Raw genomic sequence first — 21110 nt, 5'->3', positions numbered from 1 at the left:
ATTTTAACCTTAAATTTGAATCAGCAATGATTTTTACTGCTCTTTCCTCCCCTTCTATCTTGACTAGTTATTCTTTTGAGGCTGAATCAGAGAAATGTGCTGAACATGTGGATTGCAAGCAACTAGATTTCTCAAACAGGAAGCAAAAAGAAGCATTTTCTCCCTTTACTTATGTCGTTTTTATTTAACATTCTGAAAAAGAATAATTCTGAGTTAAAGGATCAATCTAAGGATCAATGACCCGTTTAGATTGGTTCTAACAAAGAAAAAATACTTATTTCACAACTAAGATAGAGCCAAAAGCTTTTTCTAGCTAATCAGTCAGTTCCCAAGATAGTAAGAACTCTTAGGACTTTTATCTACTCTTCTACAGGGAGCAGAACTGTGACCCAGGATACCTTTATCTTATTGCATACGTATGAAAATATTGCTTAAGCAGAATTGGAAGATTCACCAAATAAAGAGAATGGTAAAATGAGTGCAACATTCTTAGAGGTATTAAGAGCAAAATGGCTATATCTTGGAAAAAATTTCACTTAAGAGTTTGCTTGGAATCTTTTAAATTAGTCTATAACAGAAGCACAAATAACCAATGGGAACATCAAGCCAAGAGAATAAGACCATGGAAGAAAAAATAATCTGGGAACTAGAGCCAATTCCCGATGCTATATACAAATACAAAACATATATACATATGTTAGGATTTTTTAGAAAACCGTGATGACACATTTTTGGCTCAGAAGTATGTGTTCATATTACAGATCTCATTTCTCAAACTTAAGCAAAGTTTGTTATAGAAGATACAGGATTTCTTTCTGTATCTTTTGTATCTTTCTTCTCGTCTCTCCCTCCTAGTCTCACCAATCAAAATTCCATGTCATTCTTTAAGAACCATGTTAAACACCTCCCCTTCAATGACCCTCTCCCCAACTCCCCAACAATTAATCTTTTTCTGCTCCCCAACATTTTATATTTGCATCACCACCTAGCCAAAAGCTCCAAAAATGCTAGACTTCTTCGGCCATCATTCTAAAAAACCTTTACACCACCCTGTATGCCAAGAGTTTAAAAAAGTCAGTCATCTGAAGTCAACGCAAGATCTTTTCTGGAAAATACTGGAGAACGTGCTCTGCAGATAATAAAAAGGAGGACTGGACATAGCTGCTGGGGTGTTTGGCTAAAAGTCTCAGTAAGTTACATCTCAAAATTTAAAATCATCTCACTCTTTTTCACAACTTCTGTTTATGGTTTCTTCTTCTTCGCCAGGGTCACATACCATCTGGTAAACATAGCAGCTGAAAATTCTGCTGGGTTTCTGCTCTATGTGTAGCACCAAGTCTCTGTCAAAGTAGACTTCATGGCTATATGTCTGCAATGAAAACACAGTCAAATGAAATCTCCTCTTCACATAGTCATATTTGCTACTGTGTCACTAAAATGTCACAGCACGTATGCTAGAGATCTTCAATATACACTTGGAAGCCAAACAGTTGCCAGAAATAGTTTATTTTTCATTATTTGTGGATATGCAGATTACTTATGAGAAAAGCATTACACAAAATGTCGAGAATGAAAAGAGTTCTGGACTTAGGAGTCTGAACACCCAGATTCTACTGCTAACACTGCTACTATTTCACTGTGTGACCGTGGGCAAGTTGCTAAACCTCTCAGGTTCTTCACTGATGAAACAAGGATTGTATAAAATAATGTTTACTGTTCCTTATTTTATAATACTCAGAAGAGCAGACAAATGCTTCTAAGAGTGCCTAGAAACCCTACATGCTTAGATAAGGTCTCTGTTAAATAACTGCGGGGATTCAATACAGTATACTTTTATTTTTTTAAACATCATTAAACTTATAAAATGAGAAAAAAACAAAGACTATGGTAAGGAAATAAATAGCATATCCAGGAAAAAACATAAAGCTTCATCTTTAAGGCCATTGGTAAGGAGGCATCCTCTAGTGGCTAGGGGAGGAAGGCTTTAAGAAGTACTCGTTTTGTCCTGCATGGAGGATGACAACCTCTTTCATACGGTCATTGGTATGGGTGAACTTGGACTCACATGAACACAGTAACATCTGTTCTAACAAACGTCACCTATAAAGAAAACTTACAACTTTCTATTCCATGGACTCTACTCACCACATCCCATGACTCCACTAGTGGAATGCTTTTAAGTAAAGTCCCATATTCATTACAGTGGAAATCCAGGTGAGCTTTTCCTTCAGCATCTATTTGCGTAACAGCTACCACAGAAAGCAAATCCAACTCATCTTCATAATCCACAATTTTGAAAGTCTCAGGGAATAGATGGATAGGGTGAAGGAAAAGAGGGGCAAAATCCAGTTATTCAGTTTGGATTATTTCCACGTTTGTAGTTTATTCTAGTACTTATAAAAATACGTAGAAAGAAGAATGAATGGGTGGAAGCATAGGTGGAAATGTAGCTCTACTTATATGCCTAGTAAAACATCAGTTTTTCAAGATTTTCAAGACTTAAGCAGTATCCAGATTTTGACAAACAGAACCAGAGCTTGTCCAGATTCAAAAGAGGTATTCAACTGCTATTTCTGACATGCGTGTTCACTGGTTCCCAGACAGGACAGAATATATAAACCCAGTTCTGAAACCTGAAGACTGCTTACTGTGCTCAGAAAGCTCTTATACCAGAAAAACACAAGCTGTTTGAAGAAGTGATAGCCCACCATATACTATTTATGACTCTATTTGTCACCGTTTTTTTCCTTTAAAACCTTTTTGTTTCCCTAAAGAAAACAAAAACGGTTACTTTTACTTGAGGGAGAATATTAGGAACTAAAATCCAACCCACAGAACAAGACTGGGATGAGAGATGTTAGAAATGATTAATGATGGTGAAGACTTAAGGGAGAAAAAAAAACCTAACCCCAGAACTCTGTCTCAAGGAAGAAAACCTGGGACTCCAACAGCCTCACAAGGGAAGCAGATCTGTGCCCAGCCATCCAGGGACACCCAGGCAGGCACAGCAAGTTTCTCTTAATCACCACATACTAATCCTTCGCTTACGTGTGGTCAAACTGCTCTTTAATCCACTTATATTGCCTGCCTTTACCACACATGACATAAAAATTTACATAGGTTTATTACCCGCGGTTCCTTTTTATTTACCTTTTTGCCTTAATCTTATCTTTTTCAAACTTCAAAAGATGACTTCTTGCCTACGTGTCAGTGATTTTACAGAATTTAGTCACAACCCTTTTCAACTTTCCCTTTACAGGCTAAAGGTTTTCGTTTTCTAGTCTCATGATGTAGAGTCTCTCTCTATTTGCTACTATCTTCTCCCCCCTCCAATTATTCTTTTGAGAATTTTAGTATGTCTTTCTTGAATATAGTTTTATATACAAGGCAGGGAGCTTTCTGCTTTGTTCTCAATAGATTCCCATGGTCCAAAATAATAAATTTTTTTCTTTTTTGAGAGTAGCCACATACTGGGCCACTTCCAAACTATTTTAAAAGATTTTTAAAAACTATCCTTAGCAGGCTACTCTAATATTTCTACCTAGAAATAATGACACAAACAATAATGTTATGAGGTCTAAATGGATTTAGTATTTATGCAATGGTTATATATTTGAAGCACGATCACTGTCAGTTGATTTCATAAGTACTTCCATTGTCTCTTTAAAAGAAAAGGCTAAAAATATATTAGCTCAGGGACTAGCAACGTCAAGTTGAGGATAGAGGCTGAACTGATTTACCACACCCTCACACCCTCCTCACCTGGCCCATGAACATTAACAAACATAGCCATGTCTAATAAGTGAAAAATAAAGCAAAAGCCATAAAGTCATCAGGATATAACTCAAGAGTTGCTATTGAGAGACTTCCTTAGAAAGTGTGCACGTTAACAAAACAAAACAAGTTAACAGTGTTTTCAAATTATTTCCATCCTATGAAACTTTCTGCAAACAAAATCTTATGAGTAATTCCATTTATGAAGAGAGGATGATGGGGATGAAGTGGTTGAAACAGCACGCACAATCCTATCATCTAAGGCTGCATGGAGCTCCTTACCCCCAACCTCTAGCCCAAGGTCTGGGACGCATAATTTAAAAACCACGGGGCAAGTGCACACTAGTTTGGTTTGCCATTTCTGGCTAAAGTAATACCTCTTGTTCTGGGTCGTCATCCAGTAGGTTAAATTTTTTTTTTACCACCCGTCCAGAGGCTGTAACAGTAGGTAAGTTTTCACTCTATCATGTGGAAAAAATAAAAAGATGTGACAAGTCCTACTTTATACAGTCAACGGCAAGATTGTATTAAAAAATTTGGTAAAACTAACCAACCATTCTCTAATATCCACAATTCTTTCCTCAACTGAGAAGATTCTGAATCAGATTTCTGATCCTCCTAGTAAAGTTTTTAATGAATAAAATACCAAAATAGGCAAAAATAAATATAAAGATTAGAAATTTGCTACTTCACTCGCTCTTCTGATTTTTGCTTTAGTATAATACAACAAATAAAGAATGGATCTGCTTTTGGAAATTTCCCTCTGCATGATTTTCTTCATGTTCTTAAATTGTATGCTAAAGGAAATGAATCATCTGGAGTTAAAGCACAGTATATGATTTTTAAAGATTTATATCTACCATAACTTTCTCTAAGTTTGTACAATTAATTAAACCCAAAGGTCAGTAGTTTATTAATAAAAACTTAAAGAGAAACCCAGAAAGGTTTAGAAATAGAAATAAGCAAAGGATAAACTCAATAGGGCTGGGCTGGTGGCACACCGGTTAAGTTCAGTGTCTCTGCTTCAGCAGCCTGGGTTCATGGTTTTGGATCCCAGGCGTGGACCTATACCACTCATCAAGCCATGCTGTGGCAGTGAGCCACATACAAAATAGAGGAAGATGGGCACAGATGGTAGCTCAGGGCCACTCTTCCTCAACAACAACAAAAAAAGATAAACTCAATATAATCAACTCTCTTCAAATCTCATATATACATGGAGCTAAGACTAGCTACCTATGTAGATAAATGTAGATAAACGAACAGACTTTTATAGGATTGTGCTGTTTTTTCCAGCCACACTAAAAGGCAAACACATTTGTATGTTATATTCTTATACAGAAAGACAATGATATACAAAGGATTTTTAAAGTACTCCTAACTTACTTTGTTCTTCTCCCTGTTGGCCAAAATGACAAAATCTTCAGAGATCTGATGCTGAGCACTATTATTTTCTACTTCATTTAGCTTTAAAACTCTGAAAAGGGAAAAAGGATTCTAAGAACATAAGACCTTAACACACCATCAAAGTGCCAAAGTTGAACTTCTGAAATGAAACTCAATAAATGAAAATTATCGTAACAACACTGAGTTAGTTCTCCTCTCCTCCTGATCAGTCTGAAATATTAAGGACCGATCACTTAAGTGTCCATAAACTTCTTCAAATTCAGAGATTTTCTTAAAGAGAAAAAGGTAGGAACTGTGACAACAGGTGCTACTAAAGTAGGTAATGAATCAGCTTGCTCAGTCTTAAGCCACCTTCCCAAATGGCTTGATGAAAGTTACTCTAAAGAACCTCATCTCTGCCCTTCCACAACAGGTCTTCAAGGTTTCAGCTTTACCAACGGCATTACAGTAGGTATTTACATTTTAATTTCTGAAGATAGACTGAGGTACCAATGAACAACATCCTAGAGTTAACTATAAGACAGACTGGATTAGCAACTAAACCTTAACTAAGAGTTTTCATGATAGAGTAATATTTTAAAAACTGCAACTGGGGCTGGCCCTGTGGCCTAGCAGTTAAGTTCAGTGCACTCTGCTTTGGCGGCCCAGGTTTGCGGGTTTGGATCCCCAGCATGGGCCTAGACCACTCATCAGCCATACTGTGGCGGGAACCCACATACAAAATAGAGGAAGACTGGCACAGATGTTAGCTCAGGGCTAATCTTTCTCAGCAAAAACTAAAAATAAAATTAAATAAAAATAAATAAAAAACTGCAACTGACTTTACTTTTTTCTTAGGATTATATTTAAAGACTTAGGTTTTCTGAGTGCAAATGACTTCATGGATCAAGCTTATTAAGCAAGAGAAAATAAAATAATTTGCTCACCACCCACACAAATCTGTTCACAGCACTAACAAATTTCAAAAGCACAATGTTCTCTGAGCTTAAAGTCTCAAATGCAGGCAAAGAGAACAGCAGAAGCAGCAGCTATTGTGGCCAGGGAGAGTTGGAGGCTTTAGAATTTACCAGAGACAAAGAAATAAGATTATATTTTAAATTACTCAACTAATTATCTTAATTAGTGCCAATATTTAAAAGTGCTTATCTTTTAAAACTTGGCAAAAGGGTACACACTCTTTGTGGACTTTATTTTCTTAAATTCAAACTAATACAAAAGATGAGTGGTAACAAACATTAAAAATAAGGTTTACCAAAGCTGAACCATAGTTTTTAAGACTTTTTGTAAAAGTTCATAATCTTATTTCATCACGTCCCTTCATCTTCCTTATAATGGATCCAGAGAAGCAGACTAGTTATGAAGCATAAGGAATAAAGAAGGCAGGCACTGCCCTTCTTACTCAACACACACTTACTGAGCACCCACTCTGTGCCAGGCACTGTGCTCAGTGCTGTGGTTACAGGTATCAGCAAAACACAGTCACCCTGTCATTATGGACCTCATGATTCCAAAGCAAGATATTTAAACAGATAAGCACACAAATCATGAATTAAAATTGCTGTAAGTGCTACAGAGGAAGATTACACCGTGGGTACAATGAAAATATAACGGGGGAGCTAATCTAACAAGGGGTATCAAGGAAGGACTTTGTGAAAAAGGGACATGAAATCTGGGGCATAAAATATGAATAGAAATTTGGCAGGAGCCCAGGTCTGGGAAACAGACAAACAGAGGGAATTGGCCCTCAGCTTTCTGAAAAGACAGCATGTCTGAAATAAACTGAACGGGAGGAGGGTCTTTCAGACCATGAAGTATGTTGGTCTTTATCATAGAGCAACAAGAAGCCATAAAAAGGTTAAAGCAGAATTCACCTGGTTAGGTTTTTGCGTTTGTTAACGTCTTTAAAAATCATTCTAGCTTCTCAGAAGAAAATAGATTTAAAAAGTGCAAAAGTGGATTCCTGGAATCCTGTAAGTAGGCTATTACTATAGTGCAGGCTACTGATGACAATGGTCTGACCAAAACGGTGACAGTGGCCAAGGGCAGAAAGAAGTAGATTTAAGAAATATTTAGTAGCAAAATAAACCGGATTGACAGATATGTGGGGGGGGGGAGGGTGTGAATATGTGTATGTACGTGTGTGTGTGAGAGAGAGAAAGGGAGAGAATGCACGTGTTTATGTTTATCAATGAAAGTCAAGAAGGTAAAAAAGTGTCAAGAATGATTCCAGATTTCTGGCATGAGCCTAGATGAGAGGTTTGGGCTGGGATATAAATTTTGCAGTTTGGGTTACACATTCATCTTTGAAGCCAAGGGAATAAACAGAAGCATGCAGAAAGGGAATGAAGAGTGAGAAGAAAAAAAGGTCTAAGTCTTGAGGAATTCAAAAATTAAAGTCTGGGCAGAAGAGGAAGAGCATGAAAGGATACTAAGAAGACAGATCAGAGAGGGAGGAACATATTCAAGAGAATTGTGGTGTCAGGGAAGCCAAATGAAGAGTCTGTCAAGGAAGGAGAGGTCAATCATGTGGAAGATGGTGGGTAAACAAAGCAAAACCCGGTTTACTTCAAACAATCCACTCCTCCTGTGGCAAGATTGTCTTTTAGAACAAAGACAAATCATCTTCTCTCTCATTAATCCTGGAGAATTAATTAAGACCTGATGATGACAAGCCAATCTGTAATCTCTTTTCACTCATATATCATCCATCAAAGAACTTATTCAAGTGTAACACTTACAAATAGTAATAATGAGGTTGAAAGAATAAAGTCAGCTTTTCTAGATGCCAGTCTCTGAGGAAGCACCTGATAACAAGCTAATTATTTCTACAATTGGCTCAACAGTTAGCTGACAAAAATAAAGATGTCAATAAATGCCACCAAAAGCTACTTTTAACTTTAAAGTAACTAACGAAAATACTCACTTGACCTGATTTGGGCCAACATGTATTATTCTACCAGAAGCATCGGGATGAAAATAGATCCAGTCAGATTCTAGAGAACAACACTCCATTTCTTGGATCCCATTTTTTGCCTGAAGTTGGGGAAAAATATTGAAAATAAAGATTAAGGGAAAATTAAATAATTCTTCAAATCTAACATCAGTGATAGATCAGTAAGTCAAAGGTACAGGGAAAAGAAAATATTATCCAGTTGAACTGGGATGTGCAAAAGGGCTGAATTAGAACACACAAACTTGAGAAATCCACAACAAACTCAGAATTCATAGATTTACCCAGTATCATACATTATACCTCACAAATAATAAGTTATCATATCTCAAGCACCTAATTTGTGTCAGGCACTGCATCAGATGTTTTACAGTCATTGTTTCATTTGATCTTAACCACACTCAAGGCATATATTGTTATCCCCATTTTATGAATGAGGAAACTGATACACAAGAGGATAAACCATTTGCTCAATGTTTTACACCTATTAAACAGCAGATCTAACTCCAAAGTCCATGGACTTTCCATTATATAACTCTGACACAATTATGCACATGCAGGCCCCTACTTCTTCCTCCCTTCCCCATCGCCAAGAAACTGTCAACCAGAAGAGTGGGTGGTACAAAAATAAACATGTAACCAAATCTGAAATCTCAGATACAGGTCATATAATCTCCCTGGATAAGTCAGATATCAAACTCTAATGCTGAGGAAATGGTATAACGCTGCTTAGCTTTTGAAGGAAACTAGAGATATTTATTTCACGGTAGTATAGTTAGACATTAAAAGAAAGAAAAAGGTATCTCCATGATAGGTGATCATGTATGTACATAAATGTTTTACCTTATACACAGGAGCACTGGGAAATGATACCAGTATGAATACATTAACTTCACTAGCTTTATCCAAGTCATTTAATTTCTTTAATTTCTCTAGTAAAATGCAGTAATAGCATCTTTCCTATTAGATACTCATAAAAGTTTCTGAAATATTAATTTATTAATTCCATGAGCATACATTGATAGGACATTATGTTTTAGGTATCACACTAGGTGTTTGTACCCAACATGAATTAAACATAATCCTTGCCATCAAAAAGCTCATAGTAAAGAGGGAAGGCAGAAACATAAAAAGAGAATAATGAGGCGGTGTAGAAAACAAAGTGATCAAGCCACACACAGGATATTATCAAGCATTCAACAACCTAGGTGAGCAGAATTTCAGGAAGAAAAAAATCTTGAACTAAGCCTTAAAGGATGAGCAGAAAATGGCTAGAAAAAAAGAAACAGTAAAACCAAAAGCACAGAAGTGTTAACCCATGTAGCACGTATGTGCATAAACATGAGTAGCAGCCAAAATTAAACTAAGAAGTATTGTGTCCAGCCATGGGACTAGAAAAGTAGGCTGGGGCTACATCACAAGTGCTTTGTATGCTTTGCTTTAGAAAAAAAAAAGGAATTTAACACGTATGTATCAAATTAGTGAATGAGTTTAAAGTTTCCAATAATTTTTATAAGTATACTAATAATTTCTAATAGGCATGGTGGTATTATTACATTTTACATATAAGAAAGTCAATGTAATTAAAAATCTTGGTTGCAACCACTGAAATTAATGTGTCCATGATGGCATCAGCTCCAGATGCTCCTGTGTTTAATATAAAACATGAACATACTATACATCTCTTTCTTTAGAAGACTATTCTCTTTATATAATATCTATAACACACACAAAAGAAACATTATCTTTGTGTTAATTACTAGGCAGCATTATTATCAGCTTCTATAGTTGTTATTATTTACTCAAATGCTAGATTTTAAAGTTCAGCTTAATAGAAAGCTATGAAACATTTTCTGAATTCTTTAGTTTGGCCCCATATGTGTTTTTGGGTTATCTACTCTTCTGACTGACAGGTGGGACAGTAATGGGCGTATGCATCATTAAGGTAATGTCATTGCAACAAAGCTGCCTGGCAAAAGAACTGAAAACTACTTCTGGATTTGGCAATGATTATGAATATGTTGAAATACAGATTTGATTAAATGTTATAATCAGTTATTACAGAAGGAGAATATTTGACAGGCATGCTTGACATAGAAGTTGAAGGCCATTTTATATATACACACACAGAATATGTGTTATCATATTGATGCATAATATGTATTATCATAATGATACATACCTATCAATATGTATCTTATATAAGAGGAATATGTACTAAATACCCAGGATGTGAACTGTGCAGAGTTTGACTGGACGGAAAAGTTAAGTGAAAAAGAGAGGTGACACGTCCTGGTGGCTGAAAGATATCCACTGGCTGGAAGGTGAACAAAAACCACAGACTTGCCATGGCAGGAAACAGCCCATAGAGATTCCATCGTAAAAGAGGATGCCACTGGGCTGGGCCAAACAGGAGCTGCCACAGATGACAGATAAATGAAAAAATGGAAGGGAACAAAGCTCCCACAAAAGGAAACCAGAAGACACTAGAGTGTTCCCCAGTGGCCACAACATCAAGGGAGTTAGATAAATGGACCCAAGATTGTGCTGATCTTCAGTGTCGTGAAAGGTGACCTGTGATTCTAAAAGCCACTGGATCCAACAGTGACTGACTGAGCAAGATCCTGGAAGAGATGGGTGTGGAATAAACTGAGTCTGCCTCAGACAAAGTAAGTTCATTTGATATATCAAGGGGTTCTAGAAATAAATAAAACTAAATCAGCAATCCAAAACAAAGATGGACTCCCTCTCCTCTGTGCACTCACTCTTTGCACTTATCTCAATCTCTGTACTTAACAGACTGCATCTTATCTACATGTCTGCTTTCTTTTGGAACTGTAAGTAACTTGAGGGAAGGGAATGTGTCCCCAGCCATGTCTAACACACAGTAGGCCCTCAATGTTTATTAAATGATAAATCAATGCCTAAATCATTTTTAAAAAGAAAATGAAGAAAAATTCAAGGGGTAGAAATTTCTATAGCCTTACTACGTACCATTTCTTCCTATTCTGTCATAAATAACTTAAGAATAACCTTGAACATTCAAAGTGTTTCAATGCTTACATTGTGATCATCAAAGTTCTATCTGGTTCTGCTCTGGAAGGCAAACAGCCACAAACCATGAAAAGCAGTAACAACAACACACTCTACCAGCAGTTTCAGAGGCAACCTGAAAGTATTCCATCAACGATTGCCACTACAGAGCTTCAGAGATGTTTTGAATGGGCTCCCCTGCCAGGCGACTGGTAAGAAAAAAAACCTAAGCAATCTTTGATGCCCTAAGAATTTTAAAATATTAATGTTTTTAAATTCTAGGTAGTACACCAAGTGTTTGCTATATTCTTTGTATTCTTCTGTACATTTTCACTAATTATTAATAACAAAGAATTAATTCTTAGGAATATAGACCCATTAGAGAAGTAGAGAATAAAGAACTGATATAAATTCGCTACTAGAAAGTTTGATCACTCATAATTTACCAAGGAATTGTCTTTTAGGGCACAAATATGGAATACTCCTTTCTGTTTCTTCTTATTAGGTGTGATGATGTAGTGCCAAGGATGGCCTCCAATCTGAAAAGCATTCTCCAGGGAGGACACCTCAAAGAGCAGTGGTGGCGTGTCTGTAGAGATGGGCAAAATGCATTTATTAGCTTCTCTGTTATTATAGTCTTGGGACATTCATTAAATAAATTCAACCTTGCTTTGCATGCACCATCTCTGAGTTTCCATTAATGAAAAATCACTATGTTCAAGAAAATAAAATACAATCAGGAAAGAGGCTTACTGCTAAGAAAAGAGAAAACTGGTAGGAAACAAATGTTAGGCTATTAGTCAACTTTCTAGACATCTGTTTTCAGGATATGTGTGACCTCCAGCTGAGTAGAGATAAAAAGCGGGCTGAAGGTGCTTAAGATGGCAAAAAATGAAAAAGTATGCCTAATACAAGCAGCTGCTGGGGCTGGCCCAGTGGCGCAGCGGTTAAGTTTGCACGTTCCGCTTCGGCAGCCCAGGGTTTGCCAGTTCGGATCCCGGGTGCAGACACGGCACCGCTTGTCAAGCCATGCTGTGGTAGGCGTCCCACATAGAAAGTAGAGGAAGATGGGCACGGATGTTAGCTGAGGGCCAGTCTTTCTCAGCAAAAAGAGGAGGATTGGTGGCAGGTGTTAGCTCAGGGCTAATCTTCCTCAAAAAAAAAAAAAAAAGCTGCCATTTACTAAGGATCTCGTATGTACAAGACTCTGGGTTAGATACTGTTTCCAACTCTCATAACAATCCTACAAGGTAATTCGGTCTAATAATTCCTTCAAACATGAGGAAAAGATCTTCCATATTCTAGACTAACAGGTTATACTTAGCAAATTTTACAAGAGCAGTCTTGCTTAAAATTTCCAGTATAGAGGTGACATCAGTTATAATAAAACATAACCACTTAGGATAGGTCCTTTCACAGTGGAAGCTTTATTAAAGGATAGCCACTACTACTAGTGTTATCATTAGACAAGCTAACTTTAAAGTAGTTTAGATACATCCAGTCAGTCATTGTCTTTTGGAGATTGACACCATAAAAGAACTATCTGTTGGTGCCTTTTAACTTTGATAACAACTAATTTTAGGTAGAATATAACATATTTACTTTAGAGAAATGCCTAAGTGGAAGGTACTGCAGCTCTAGAAGACCAGAATTCCTTTGGGTCAGTCCTTGGGAAATACCACAAGGTCTGTTTGGGCTGGTGGCTAATCCACAACTCCTTTGTTTACCTCTCTACCTTGAGAATTTAATCTTTGGTTTATGAAGCCACCACTGTCAGTAAAGAGGTTTGTCTTAGGGAGACCATTCACTCAAGAGTCACATGTAACATACAGAAATGTGTGCTTTCTTAGGCCTCTTCATAAGGACAATTCACTACTCACGAGAAAAACAAATAATGAAAAGTGAGTTCACAAACTGATAATCTTACAGAGGAAGAAGAGAAGTATAAACATATCAAATATATTTAAAGTGTTTTTTTAACCCTTTTAAGAAAAGGGTAATATTCTTAATATATAAAGAAGTCTTTTTAAATAATAAAAATATGAACACCCCAACAGAAAAATCAGCAAAGAACATCAGTAGGTAAATTACGAAAGAAATACAAATATCACATGTGATAATGTGGTGGGTACCAAATGATGGAGTATGAGGAAAAGAAGAATTATAAAAAGAAAAAATATAATTAGAGTTTGAATTTGGGGTTAAAATTTTAGGTAAGTATGTTGTAGAGAATATAAACTAGGTATTCAAAATAGAAAAACAAATCAATGTAAAAAGATGTATTTAAAAAGAAATACTTTTCCAAGCAGTTGCTAAAAATGGCCCAAAGGTAGCAGCAGTACTCTGCTCACCACAACTCTGATGGTCCCCACTAACCCCAAGAGCCCAAATTTTGACCTCTAATATTATTCTTAATTTAAAAAATCCTAGAAGTTCTCAGAGAGTAGCTGATTCCATGTCTCTTGGTGAGGTAATTTTAGGATAGGTCTGAACCATCCCGTTGTTGCTATAAAGGATATTTACAAGGATGTCAGGGTAGTGTTAAAAGAATACGAGTGCCAGGAAAGTGGTTCCTACTGGCTAGAATGTGAAAAAAGCAGCATCAAAAAGAAAACAGTAATTATTACTAATTATAATGCTTTGAGTCTCTGAAAGGTCAAACAATGATACTTCAAAGGAAAGGTTTAACATAAAGCGTACAAAATGATTGTTGTCTATAAAAGAAGAATGGCTATAATAGGATATGACTTTTCTGTAATTTTAAAGTATAGGGGATAGTTAACCTTATATAATTCTTCTATTAAATAAATGTTTGTTTAAAAAAATTTAGATATGTGTTAGGTGAAAATACAAGGTACAGAACAGAGTGTATGATATACTATCATGCACGACATCATGATGTTTCAGTCAACAATGGACCACATAGTTGACGGTGGTCCCATAAATTTAGTACCATATAGCCTGGATGTGTAGTAGGCTATATCATCTAGGTTTGTGCAAGTACACTCTGATGTTCGCACAACAAGAAAACCGTCTAACAACACATTTTTCAGAATGTATCCGCGTTGTTAAGCAATGCATGACTATACTACATTTGGTCTAAGAAAGAAGGTAATATTTAAAGGATACATACACACATTTACTTATTTTTACAAAAAGAAACAACAGAAAAATAACCTAGAAACTAAAAATAACGGTTACTTATGGGGATCGGGTGGGACGGGGGAGTGAAGTAACAGAATGAAAGGACTATGTGTGGAAGCAAAATTTCTCAGAATATATCTTTTTATATAGTTTTGACCTTTGAAACACACAGATTTCATAACTTCCAGAATAAAGTCAAAGGGGAAAAGGCAAACCAAAAATTGAAAACAAACTAACCCAAACAAACCTATCTATATAAAATTGCTAATCTAATCACATAGAGAAGTAATTTCAAATAACATTGGAGCACATTATTCTGATAGTACACTTACTGGACTGTACACCAAGGACAAAAAGAGCTGCAGAGGTATCTTAACCATCACTCCATACTTTAGTTTTTAGTAGCAGCACTGATACGGCAATTTTAAGACTATGAAATATAAATTATAGGATAAAGTTTTATTAGGAATCAGGAAGTTCAGTGGAAGCCAAAATATAAATATAAAATCAAAGAACAGTTAAACTTGGAAAAATGAAAATGAACTAATTTTCTTGAATTTTTGTTTTAACACATTTCCCAGCTTTGTTCATTGAAAAGTAAAGACACCTGATTGCAATGAGCACAACTAGCTCTTGGTCTTTGTTGGGGGCTGAACCGTGTCCCTCAAAAACATATGCTGAAGTCCTAACTGCCAGTATCTGTGAATGTGACTTTACTGGAAATAGGGTCTTTGTGGATGCGATAAATTAAGATGAGGTCATACTGGATAAAGGTGGGTCCTGAATTCCACAACTGGCACCTTTATAAGGAGACAGAGATTTGAAGACACAGAGAGAAGAAAGCCAAGTGAAGATAGGCAGAAATTGGAGTTAGGATATGCTGTCACAAACCGAGAAATGCCAAGGATTGCCAGCAACAACCACAAGCTGGAAGAGGCAAGGAGGGATTTTTTCCTCGAGTCTTCAGACGGAGGTTGTCCCTTCCAACACCTTGATTTCGGACACCTAGCCTGCAAATTTTGAGAGAATAAACGCCTATTCTTTCAAGTGCCCCAGTTTGTGGTGTTACAGCAGCCCTAGGAAGCTAACAGTTGATAATCATGTTCCCTAATAAAATGGCCCCTTTCCAGATCTAGGACAAGGAAGGTAACAAGTAAGCTTGGGACATATTATGGTTCCAGAAAGCAAGGAGATTCTCTAAGACTATGGAGGATGTCAAAATGGAGTTCTCATTGGCCAAATTTAGGACAATTTGAGCATCACTAAGATATAATGGCTATAACTATATAATTTTGGATAAACAAAAATCCATGACCCTGCTTATATATATGTTCACCTCTAAAATACTTAGCCACAATTGGAAGTGAGTATTACCCCAACTCCTTGCTCTGAATACTGGTCATTAAAGAGAAGGAGTAAGTATTTACTTTGACTTTTTGGGAGGAATTATAGTTCATCCCTAGGTGATGAGTGAAAGTTTTTATTTACAGAAAAATGCCAGCTATTAAAGGCAGAAGGAATGACAGAATTTTTTTAAACTGCCATTCTGCAACCTGCAATGACCTAATTGATTCAGGCCAAGAATCATTAATGGTTATAGGAATATTTTTGTATTATTTATAATCACAGAAAATTAAAAACAATCTAAATGTTCAAAGTAGTGAATTGGTTAAATAAATTTATAGTTCACCCATAAAATGGTATATAAGTCAAGTTCTTAAAGCCTCAAGGAGCTGTGCATGCACATGTATACACACAGAACCACTTTTTGGCAGAGGTAACATAAGCACTATATTCAAAAACTATCAGAACATGTATAATGAAAACTTCTTTCATCTGTATCCCTCAGAGGTAATTACTATTTATCAGGTTTTTGTGTATCCTTCCAGATATTCCAGGCAAATCTAAAAGCATACATTCATATATATACTTTTAATATATGAATATGAACACTTTACACAATGAGGCTTTTTATATACACAGTTTTGCACTCCTTTTTTTCACTAAATAATGTATATTGGAAATTGCTCTACACCATTGCAAAAAGAATTCTTTTTAACAATTAAATTTATGATACAAACAATGAAACAATACCAGCGTCACCTATCGATATATACGTTGTTTCCAATCTTTTGCTATTAGAAACAATGTTGTGATTGTACATTTGTCATTTTGCACACATATCTGGGATAAATTCCCAGACATGAAATTCTTCAAGGAGTGTATGCATTTAAAATTTTGATACATATTGACAAATTGTCCTCTATAAAGGACAACAATAAATAAAAGTGCCTCTTCTATACTTTCACCAACCCTGTTATCAATTTTTTAATATTTGAGAATTTTAATTTGTATTTTCTTTGTTGGGCTTTGCCCTCCTCTAATTAAAAGGTATTTATATTTCCTTGTCTTTTGAACAATATCCTTTGCTTATCTTTTTTGTTGTGTTGTCCTTTGTCTTACTGAGCTGTAGAACTCTTTATATAGAGAGGAAATTACCCCTTTACAGGATGTTTTGCAAATAATGTCGTGTTTGTTGACTTTTATTTATTTATTTTTTGGTGAGGCAGATTGGCCCTGAGCTAACATCTGTTGCTAATCTTCCTCTTTTAGCTTGAAGAATATTGTCACTGAGCTAACACCTGTGCTAATCTTCCTCTATTTTGTATGTGGGATGCCACCACAGCATGGCTTGATGAGCGGTGTGTAGGTCCGCACTTGGAATCTGAACCCATAAACGCTGGGCCACTGAAGCAGAGTGTGTGAACTTAACCACTACACCACAGGGCTAGCTCCTGTTATTTGATTTTTGAGTTGGTTTATGTTGTGTGTGTGTTTTTGTTTGGGTTTTTATTGCTATGTATAAGTTTATTTTTATGTAACCAAACTTATCAATCCCTTCTTTTATGGCTCTGGGTTTTACACCATGCTTAGAAAGGTCTTCCCCACTCTGAGATAAAAAGATTTTCCCAAGTTTTCTTACAGAACTTTTAAATCTTTGATCCATCTATTATTTATTTTGGTGTAAAGAGTGAGATAGGGGGGTTGGCCTAGGGGTATAGTGGTTCAGATCCTAGGTGTGGACCTATACATCACTCATCAAGCCATGCTGTGGTGGCACCCCACATAGAAGTAGGAGGATTTACAACTAGGATATACAACTATGTGCTGGCGCTTTGGTGGGGGGGAATAAGGAAGAGGAAGACTGGCAACAGATGTTAGCTCAGGGCCAATCTTCCTCACCAAAAGAAGCATATCTTTTAAAAAAAAGATATATTAAAAATAATAAATCTTTAAAAAAACAGAGAGAGTGAGATAAGACTCCAACTTTATTGCTTTCACAAGACCATCTACTAAATAATCGAGATGGAAATCAGTATTCATAATATTAACATATAAAAGTGGGTTAGGTTACAGATATACACAACAATATGAAATGAATCTCAGAAATAATATGCTGAGTGAAAGAAGCCAGACAAAAAAATACACATCATATGATTCCATTTACATGAAACTCTAGAAAATATAAATTTAATCTATAGAGAAACAAAGCACATCACTGGTTGCAAGGCTGGAGGTGGGAAGGGAATTGGCTGGGAAGGCACAGGGAAACATTTTGGAGTGATAAAAAGATTCTAAATCTTGATTGTAGTGATGGTTTCATGAGTATATACATTTGGCAAAACCCAAACTATACAGTTAAAATGGGTGTATTAAAGTGCATGTAAATTATACCTCAACAGAGTTAATTTTTTAAAAAGCAATTTACGAAAGAGGATTTACAGTATGACTTTTTTGGCTTTAGACATATAGAAATATACACCTTATAAGATTAGGAAAAAAATAACACCAAGGTTAACTCCAAAATAATAACAGCTCCAGGCACAAGGACTATGAGTGTTTTATATTTCCTCTATTTATCTTTATTTCCTAATTTTCCTGTAATGAAAATGAACTGCTTTGCATTAAGAAAAAAGCTATTTAAAGTTAAAATGAATATTCCTTTGTATAGACAACTAATCCTGAAAAATAAATTTGGAGAAATGAAAAGGATTTCAGTCTCTACAGTTTGAAAAAACACTCAAAGTTTCCAGTATAACATGCTACTTTTCTAGTTAAATGTCTAAAAATCATTGAATTACAACGTTTTATAGTGACAAGTGATGTCATAGATGTTTTCAAACATCATTATTTCACAGTTGAGAAAAATGAGGCCCAGACAAGTTACGTGATTTGCCCACTATCACACCCCCAGTTAAGTTAGTAGTGAAGTTTCACTCTTACTAACGGTAGACCAAGATTCTGCTCACGAATCCAGTCTTCTTTCTACAAACAGAGACCTAAACCATAGCACAATCCTTCAGCCTCTATGCACTTTGTCTTTATCACCCTCTTTGTTTTACTCATTTATTCTCTGCATTTCAACAAGAACAATGCTACCATTTTGGGGAACTCTTCAAAATAACTCATTTTAGTTACCACTGGAGCTTGTAGTTTTAAAATTCTTAATAGAGTCCTGTAGTGTATTTGCATTGCTGGGGCTGAGTTTTCACAAAACTGCCTAATTCTGTTTGTCCAAGGCATTTAAAAACTTGACTAATTTTTTACATAATTTTTTTAACCTCTTGGATAACTTAATTGGCTATATTGAACTCCTTCATTCAGAAGTTTTCAAAGTTGGTCATTTAAAACTAAAAAGAATATCTCCTTTTTTCTAACAATGAAATCTTTTATTTCTGTTTCTTGATCTGTTAATGATAAAATGTTAAGTAAGAATGATAGAAAAAAATTCTTACCTTATTCTGTCTACATTAGAAAAATCTTTGGAGTTTCACCTAAAAATACGATGTTTATTGGTTGGAAATAAAAGGACGTTCTTAACATGATAATGAATGACTCTTAATGAACTAAGAATACAGATAAATATACATTAGGATAATAAAATGTTTTCTTTTTTAATTTACTCGTGAATTTTATATCTATTTGCAAACATTAAACCATCCTTGTATTCCTGAGATGAATTCTAGTCAGTCATGGTTTATATCTTTTAATATACCCTGCTCAAATTTGAGTAGTAGTTGATTTCTTTTTTATTAAACTGGTGAATTTGATAATCTAGTTAAATACAGAACATTTTTCTTATATTTACAGAATTGTGTGTAATTTTCTTGCTTGTGCTTTGTCAATCTTTAAGTATATCGGGAGGTTTTCTCTGTGTCTAAACTGTATGTTCAGGTGGCAAGGTAAAGGTCCCCTATCTCTGGCCAAGCAAGACCCAGCATCCCCAGGCCTTCACTTCAATAAATAACTGACAGATTTTTGTCAACATCTACTCAATAACAAGGAATATGCTATATAGGAGTAAAGTGAATTGAGTTTATAATTAAATTATGAGAAAAACATTTGGATGATTACAATTAATAACTATTTATATGACCACTTATTTTTTAAGGTGAAAAAAATACTATATAGTAGCCATACCTGTGATTTTAATATTACAAGGAATGCCAAAAGGAGCCTCTCCTACAGTTCCAGTAGTCCCACCCCATCTGCATGCACACCCTAAGTCAAGTTTCTGTTGCATGAACTAAAAACAAAACAAAACAAAACAAACATGGTAGCTTTAGCACCTACTTATTTGCTGTCTGGAGAGAGAAAAAATCAAATTCACATGCATCATATGACACAGAAAATGTCTTTATTTATATAAGGGGCTGTTTATCTTCCCACCCCTCTTTTAAAGATTACTTTGTCTTTCTGCATTTGTAGTTTCGTAGAGTTGAAATCTACACAGGTGCCTTACTCTGAAAGCATCTCATTAAAAAACTCATACCTCAGTCCAAACCTCAAGTTAATTAATTATGTATGGCAAATTTCAGTTTTCTCTACCTGTTCAGCGATGGCTTGGAAGCTATAGAGTCTGACCAATCCAGAGCTGTACATCACAATCAGTATTCCATGAGACAAGGTAGCATCTGTTACATTCCCGAAAATCTGAAGGGAAAGTAGATTATCACCTGAGAAAAGACCAGAAGGCTGATCCGCTGAGTGTTCACAGCGGTTTGTACATTTGCTTAATACTCAGGTCACCACTACAACACTGCTGTCTAGCATTTTAACTTAATTATCATTTAGAAACATGAAGCTAAGGTGTTATTAGGAGGGGGTGGTAAGCCACTGGAGTCTCAGACTAGAGCACTACTGGGACCGCAGCACATACTCCTCAAAATGATGCAGCAGCATTCGTTTGCTTCATCCATTTGCTTCATAGTTTTGTCAGTGTCTTCTAATAACAAATCCTGTTCCTTCAGACATAGGCATAGACTGAGTCCATGTAAGTCTGCACGAATATTTACTCTACCATGCATATCCTGCCAAGGACCTATTCTTTATGCTAAGCTGTTATTTATAAAGAGATTTATTTTTTAGCTAGAGGGTGAAGAGACTGGATCTAAGAAAGTAACTCTAATGAGAAACAGCCAACTCCAGAATTTTATCATTACCTTGCTCTTTAAATCCCTAAAACTGTTTGATATTTTCAGTCATATAAAAACCAAACATGTTAAAGACCAAACACCTGCAGAGACACTTAGCCTCGCTGACCCTGAGTAAGGCTCTGGCTCATTGTTCCCTTTCTTTCTGTTCTATGCACTGGATCCTGTCATGATTCTCTACAGAGCTCTGATAAAGAACTTGATTCTGTGCCTATTTTAATATTTAACAAAAGCCAACATAGAAAAATATTCATAGCAACAAAAGAACAACTAGAACATAAGTGAAAATCTGTTTCTGTTTCTACTCA

At 35.8% G+C, this 21110-nt stretch overlaps 1 protein-coding gene across 5 annotated transcripts in view; it reads right to left on the bottom strand.

Annotated features, from left to right (window-relative positions):
- Positions 1–1207: 1207 nt before the first annotated feature.
- Positions 1208–21110, bottom strand: part of DCAF17 (DDB1 and CUL4 associated factor 17) — a 33640-nt gene continuing 13737 nt past the window's right edge. For 3 of the 5 annotated variants that reach the window (XM_014846598.3, XM_014846596.3, XM_070508089.1), the window contains exons 7-14: positions 20198–20302; positions 19790–19895; positions 11611–11753; positions 8105–8214; positions 5161–5251; positions 4152–4235; positions 2146–2301; positions 1208–1369 (exon numbers count right to left, since the gene is read on the bottom strand). In XM_014846598.3, the coding sequence (XP_014702084.1) occupies positions 1220–1369; positions 2146–2301; positions 4152–4235; positions 5161–5251; positions 8105–8214; positions 11611–11753; positions 19790–19895; positions 20198–20302 (945 nt within the window). In that variant the 3' untranslated portion in view covers positions 1208–1219. The remainder of the gene's footprint in view (positions 1370–2145; positions 2302–4151; positions 4236–5160; positions 5252–8104; positions 8215–11610; positions 11754–19789; positions 19896–20197; positions 20303–21110) is intronic. The other 2 variants (XM_014846597.3, XM_070508090.1) reach the window with 1 other exon arrangement.

Source organism: Equus asinus, chromosome 4, assembly GCF_041296235.1.
Source record: "Equus asinus isolate D_3611 breed Donkey chromosome 4, EquAss-T2T_v2, whole genome shotgun sequence".
In the NCBI taxonomy this organism is placed as follows: Eukaryota; Metazoa; Chordata; class Mammalia; order Perissodactyla; family Equidae; genus Equus; species Equus asinus.
The sequence above is the reverse complement of the archived record's forward strand: the minus strand, read 5'-3'. Positions and strand labels throughout refer to the sequence as shown.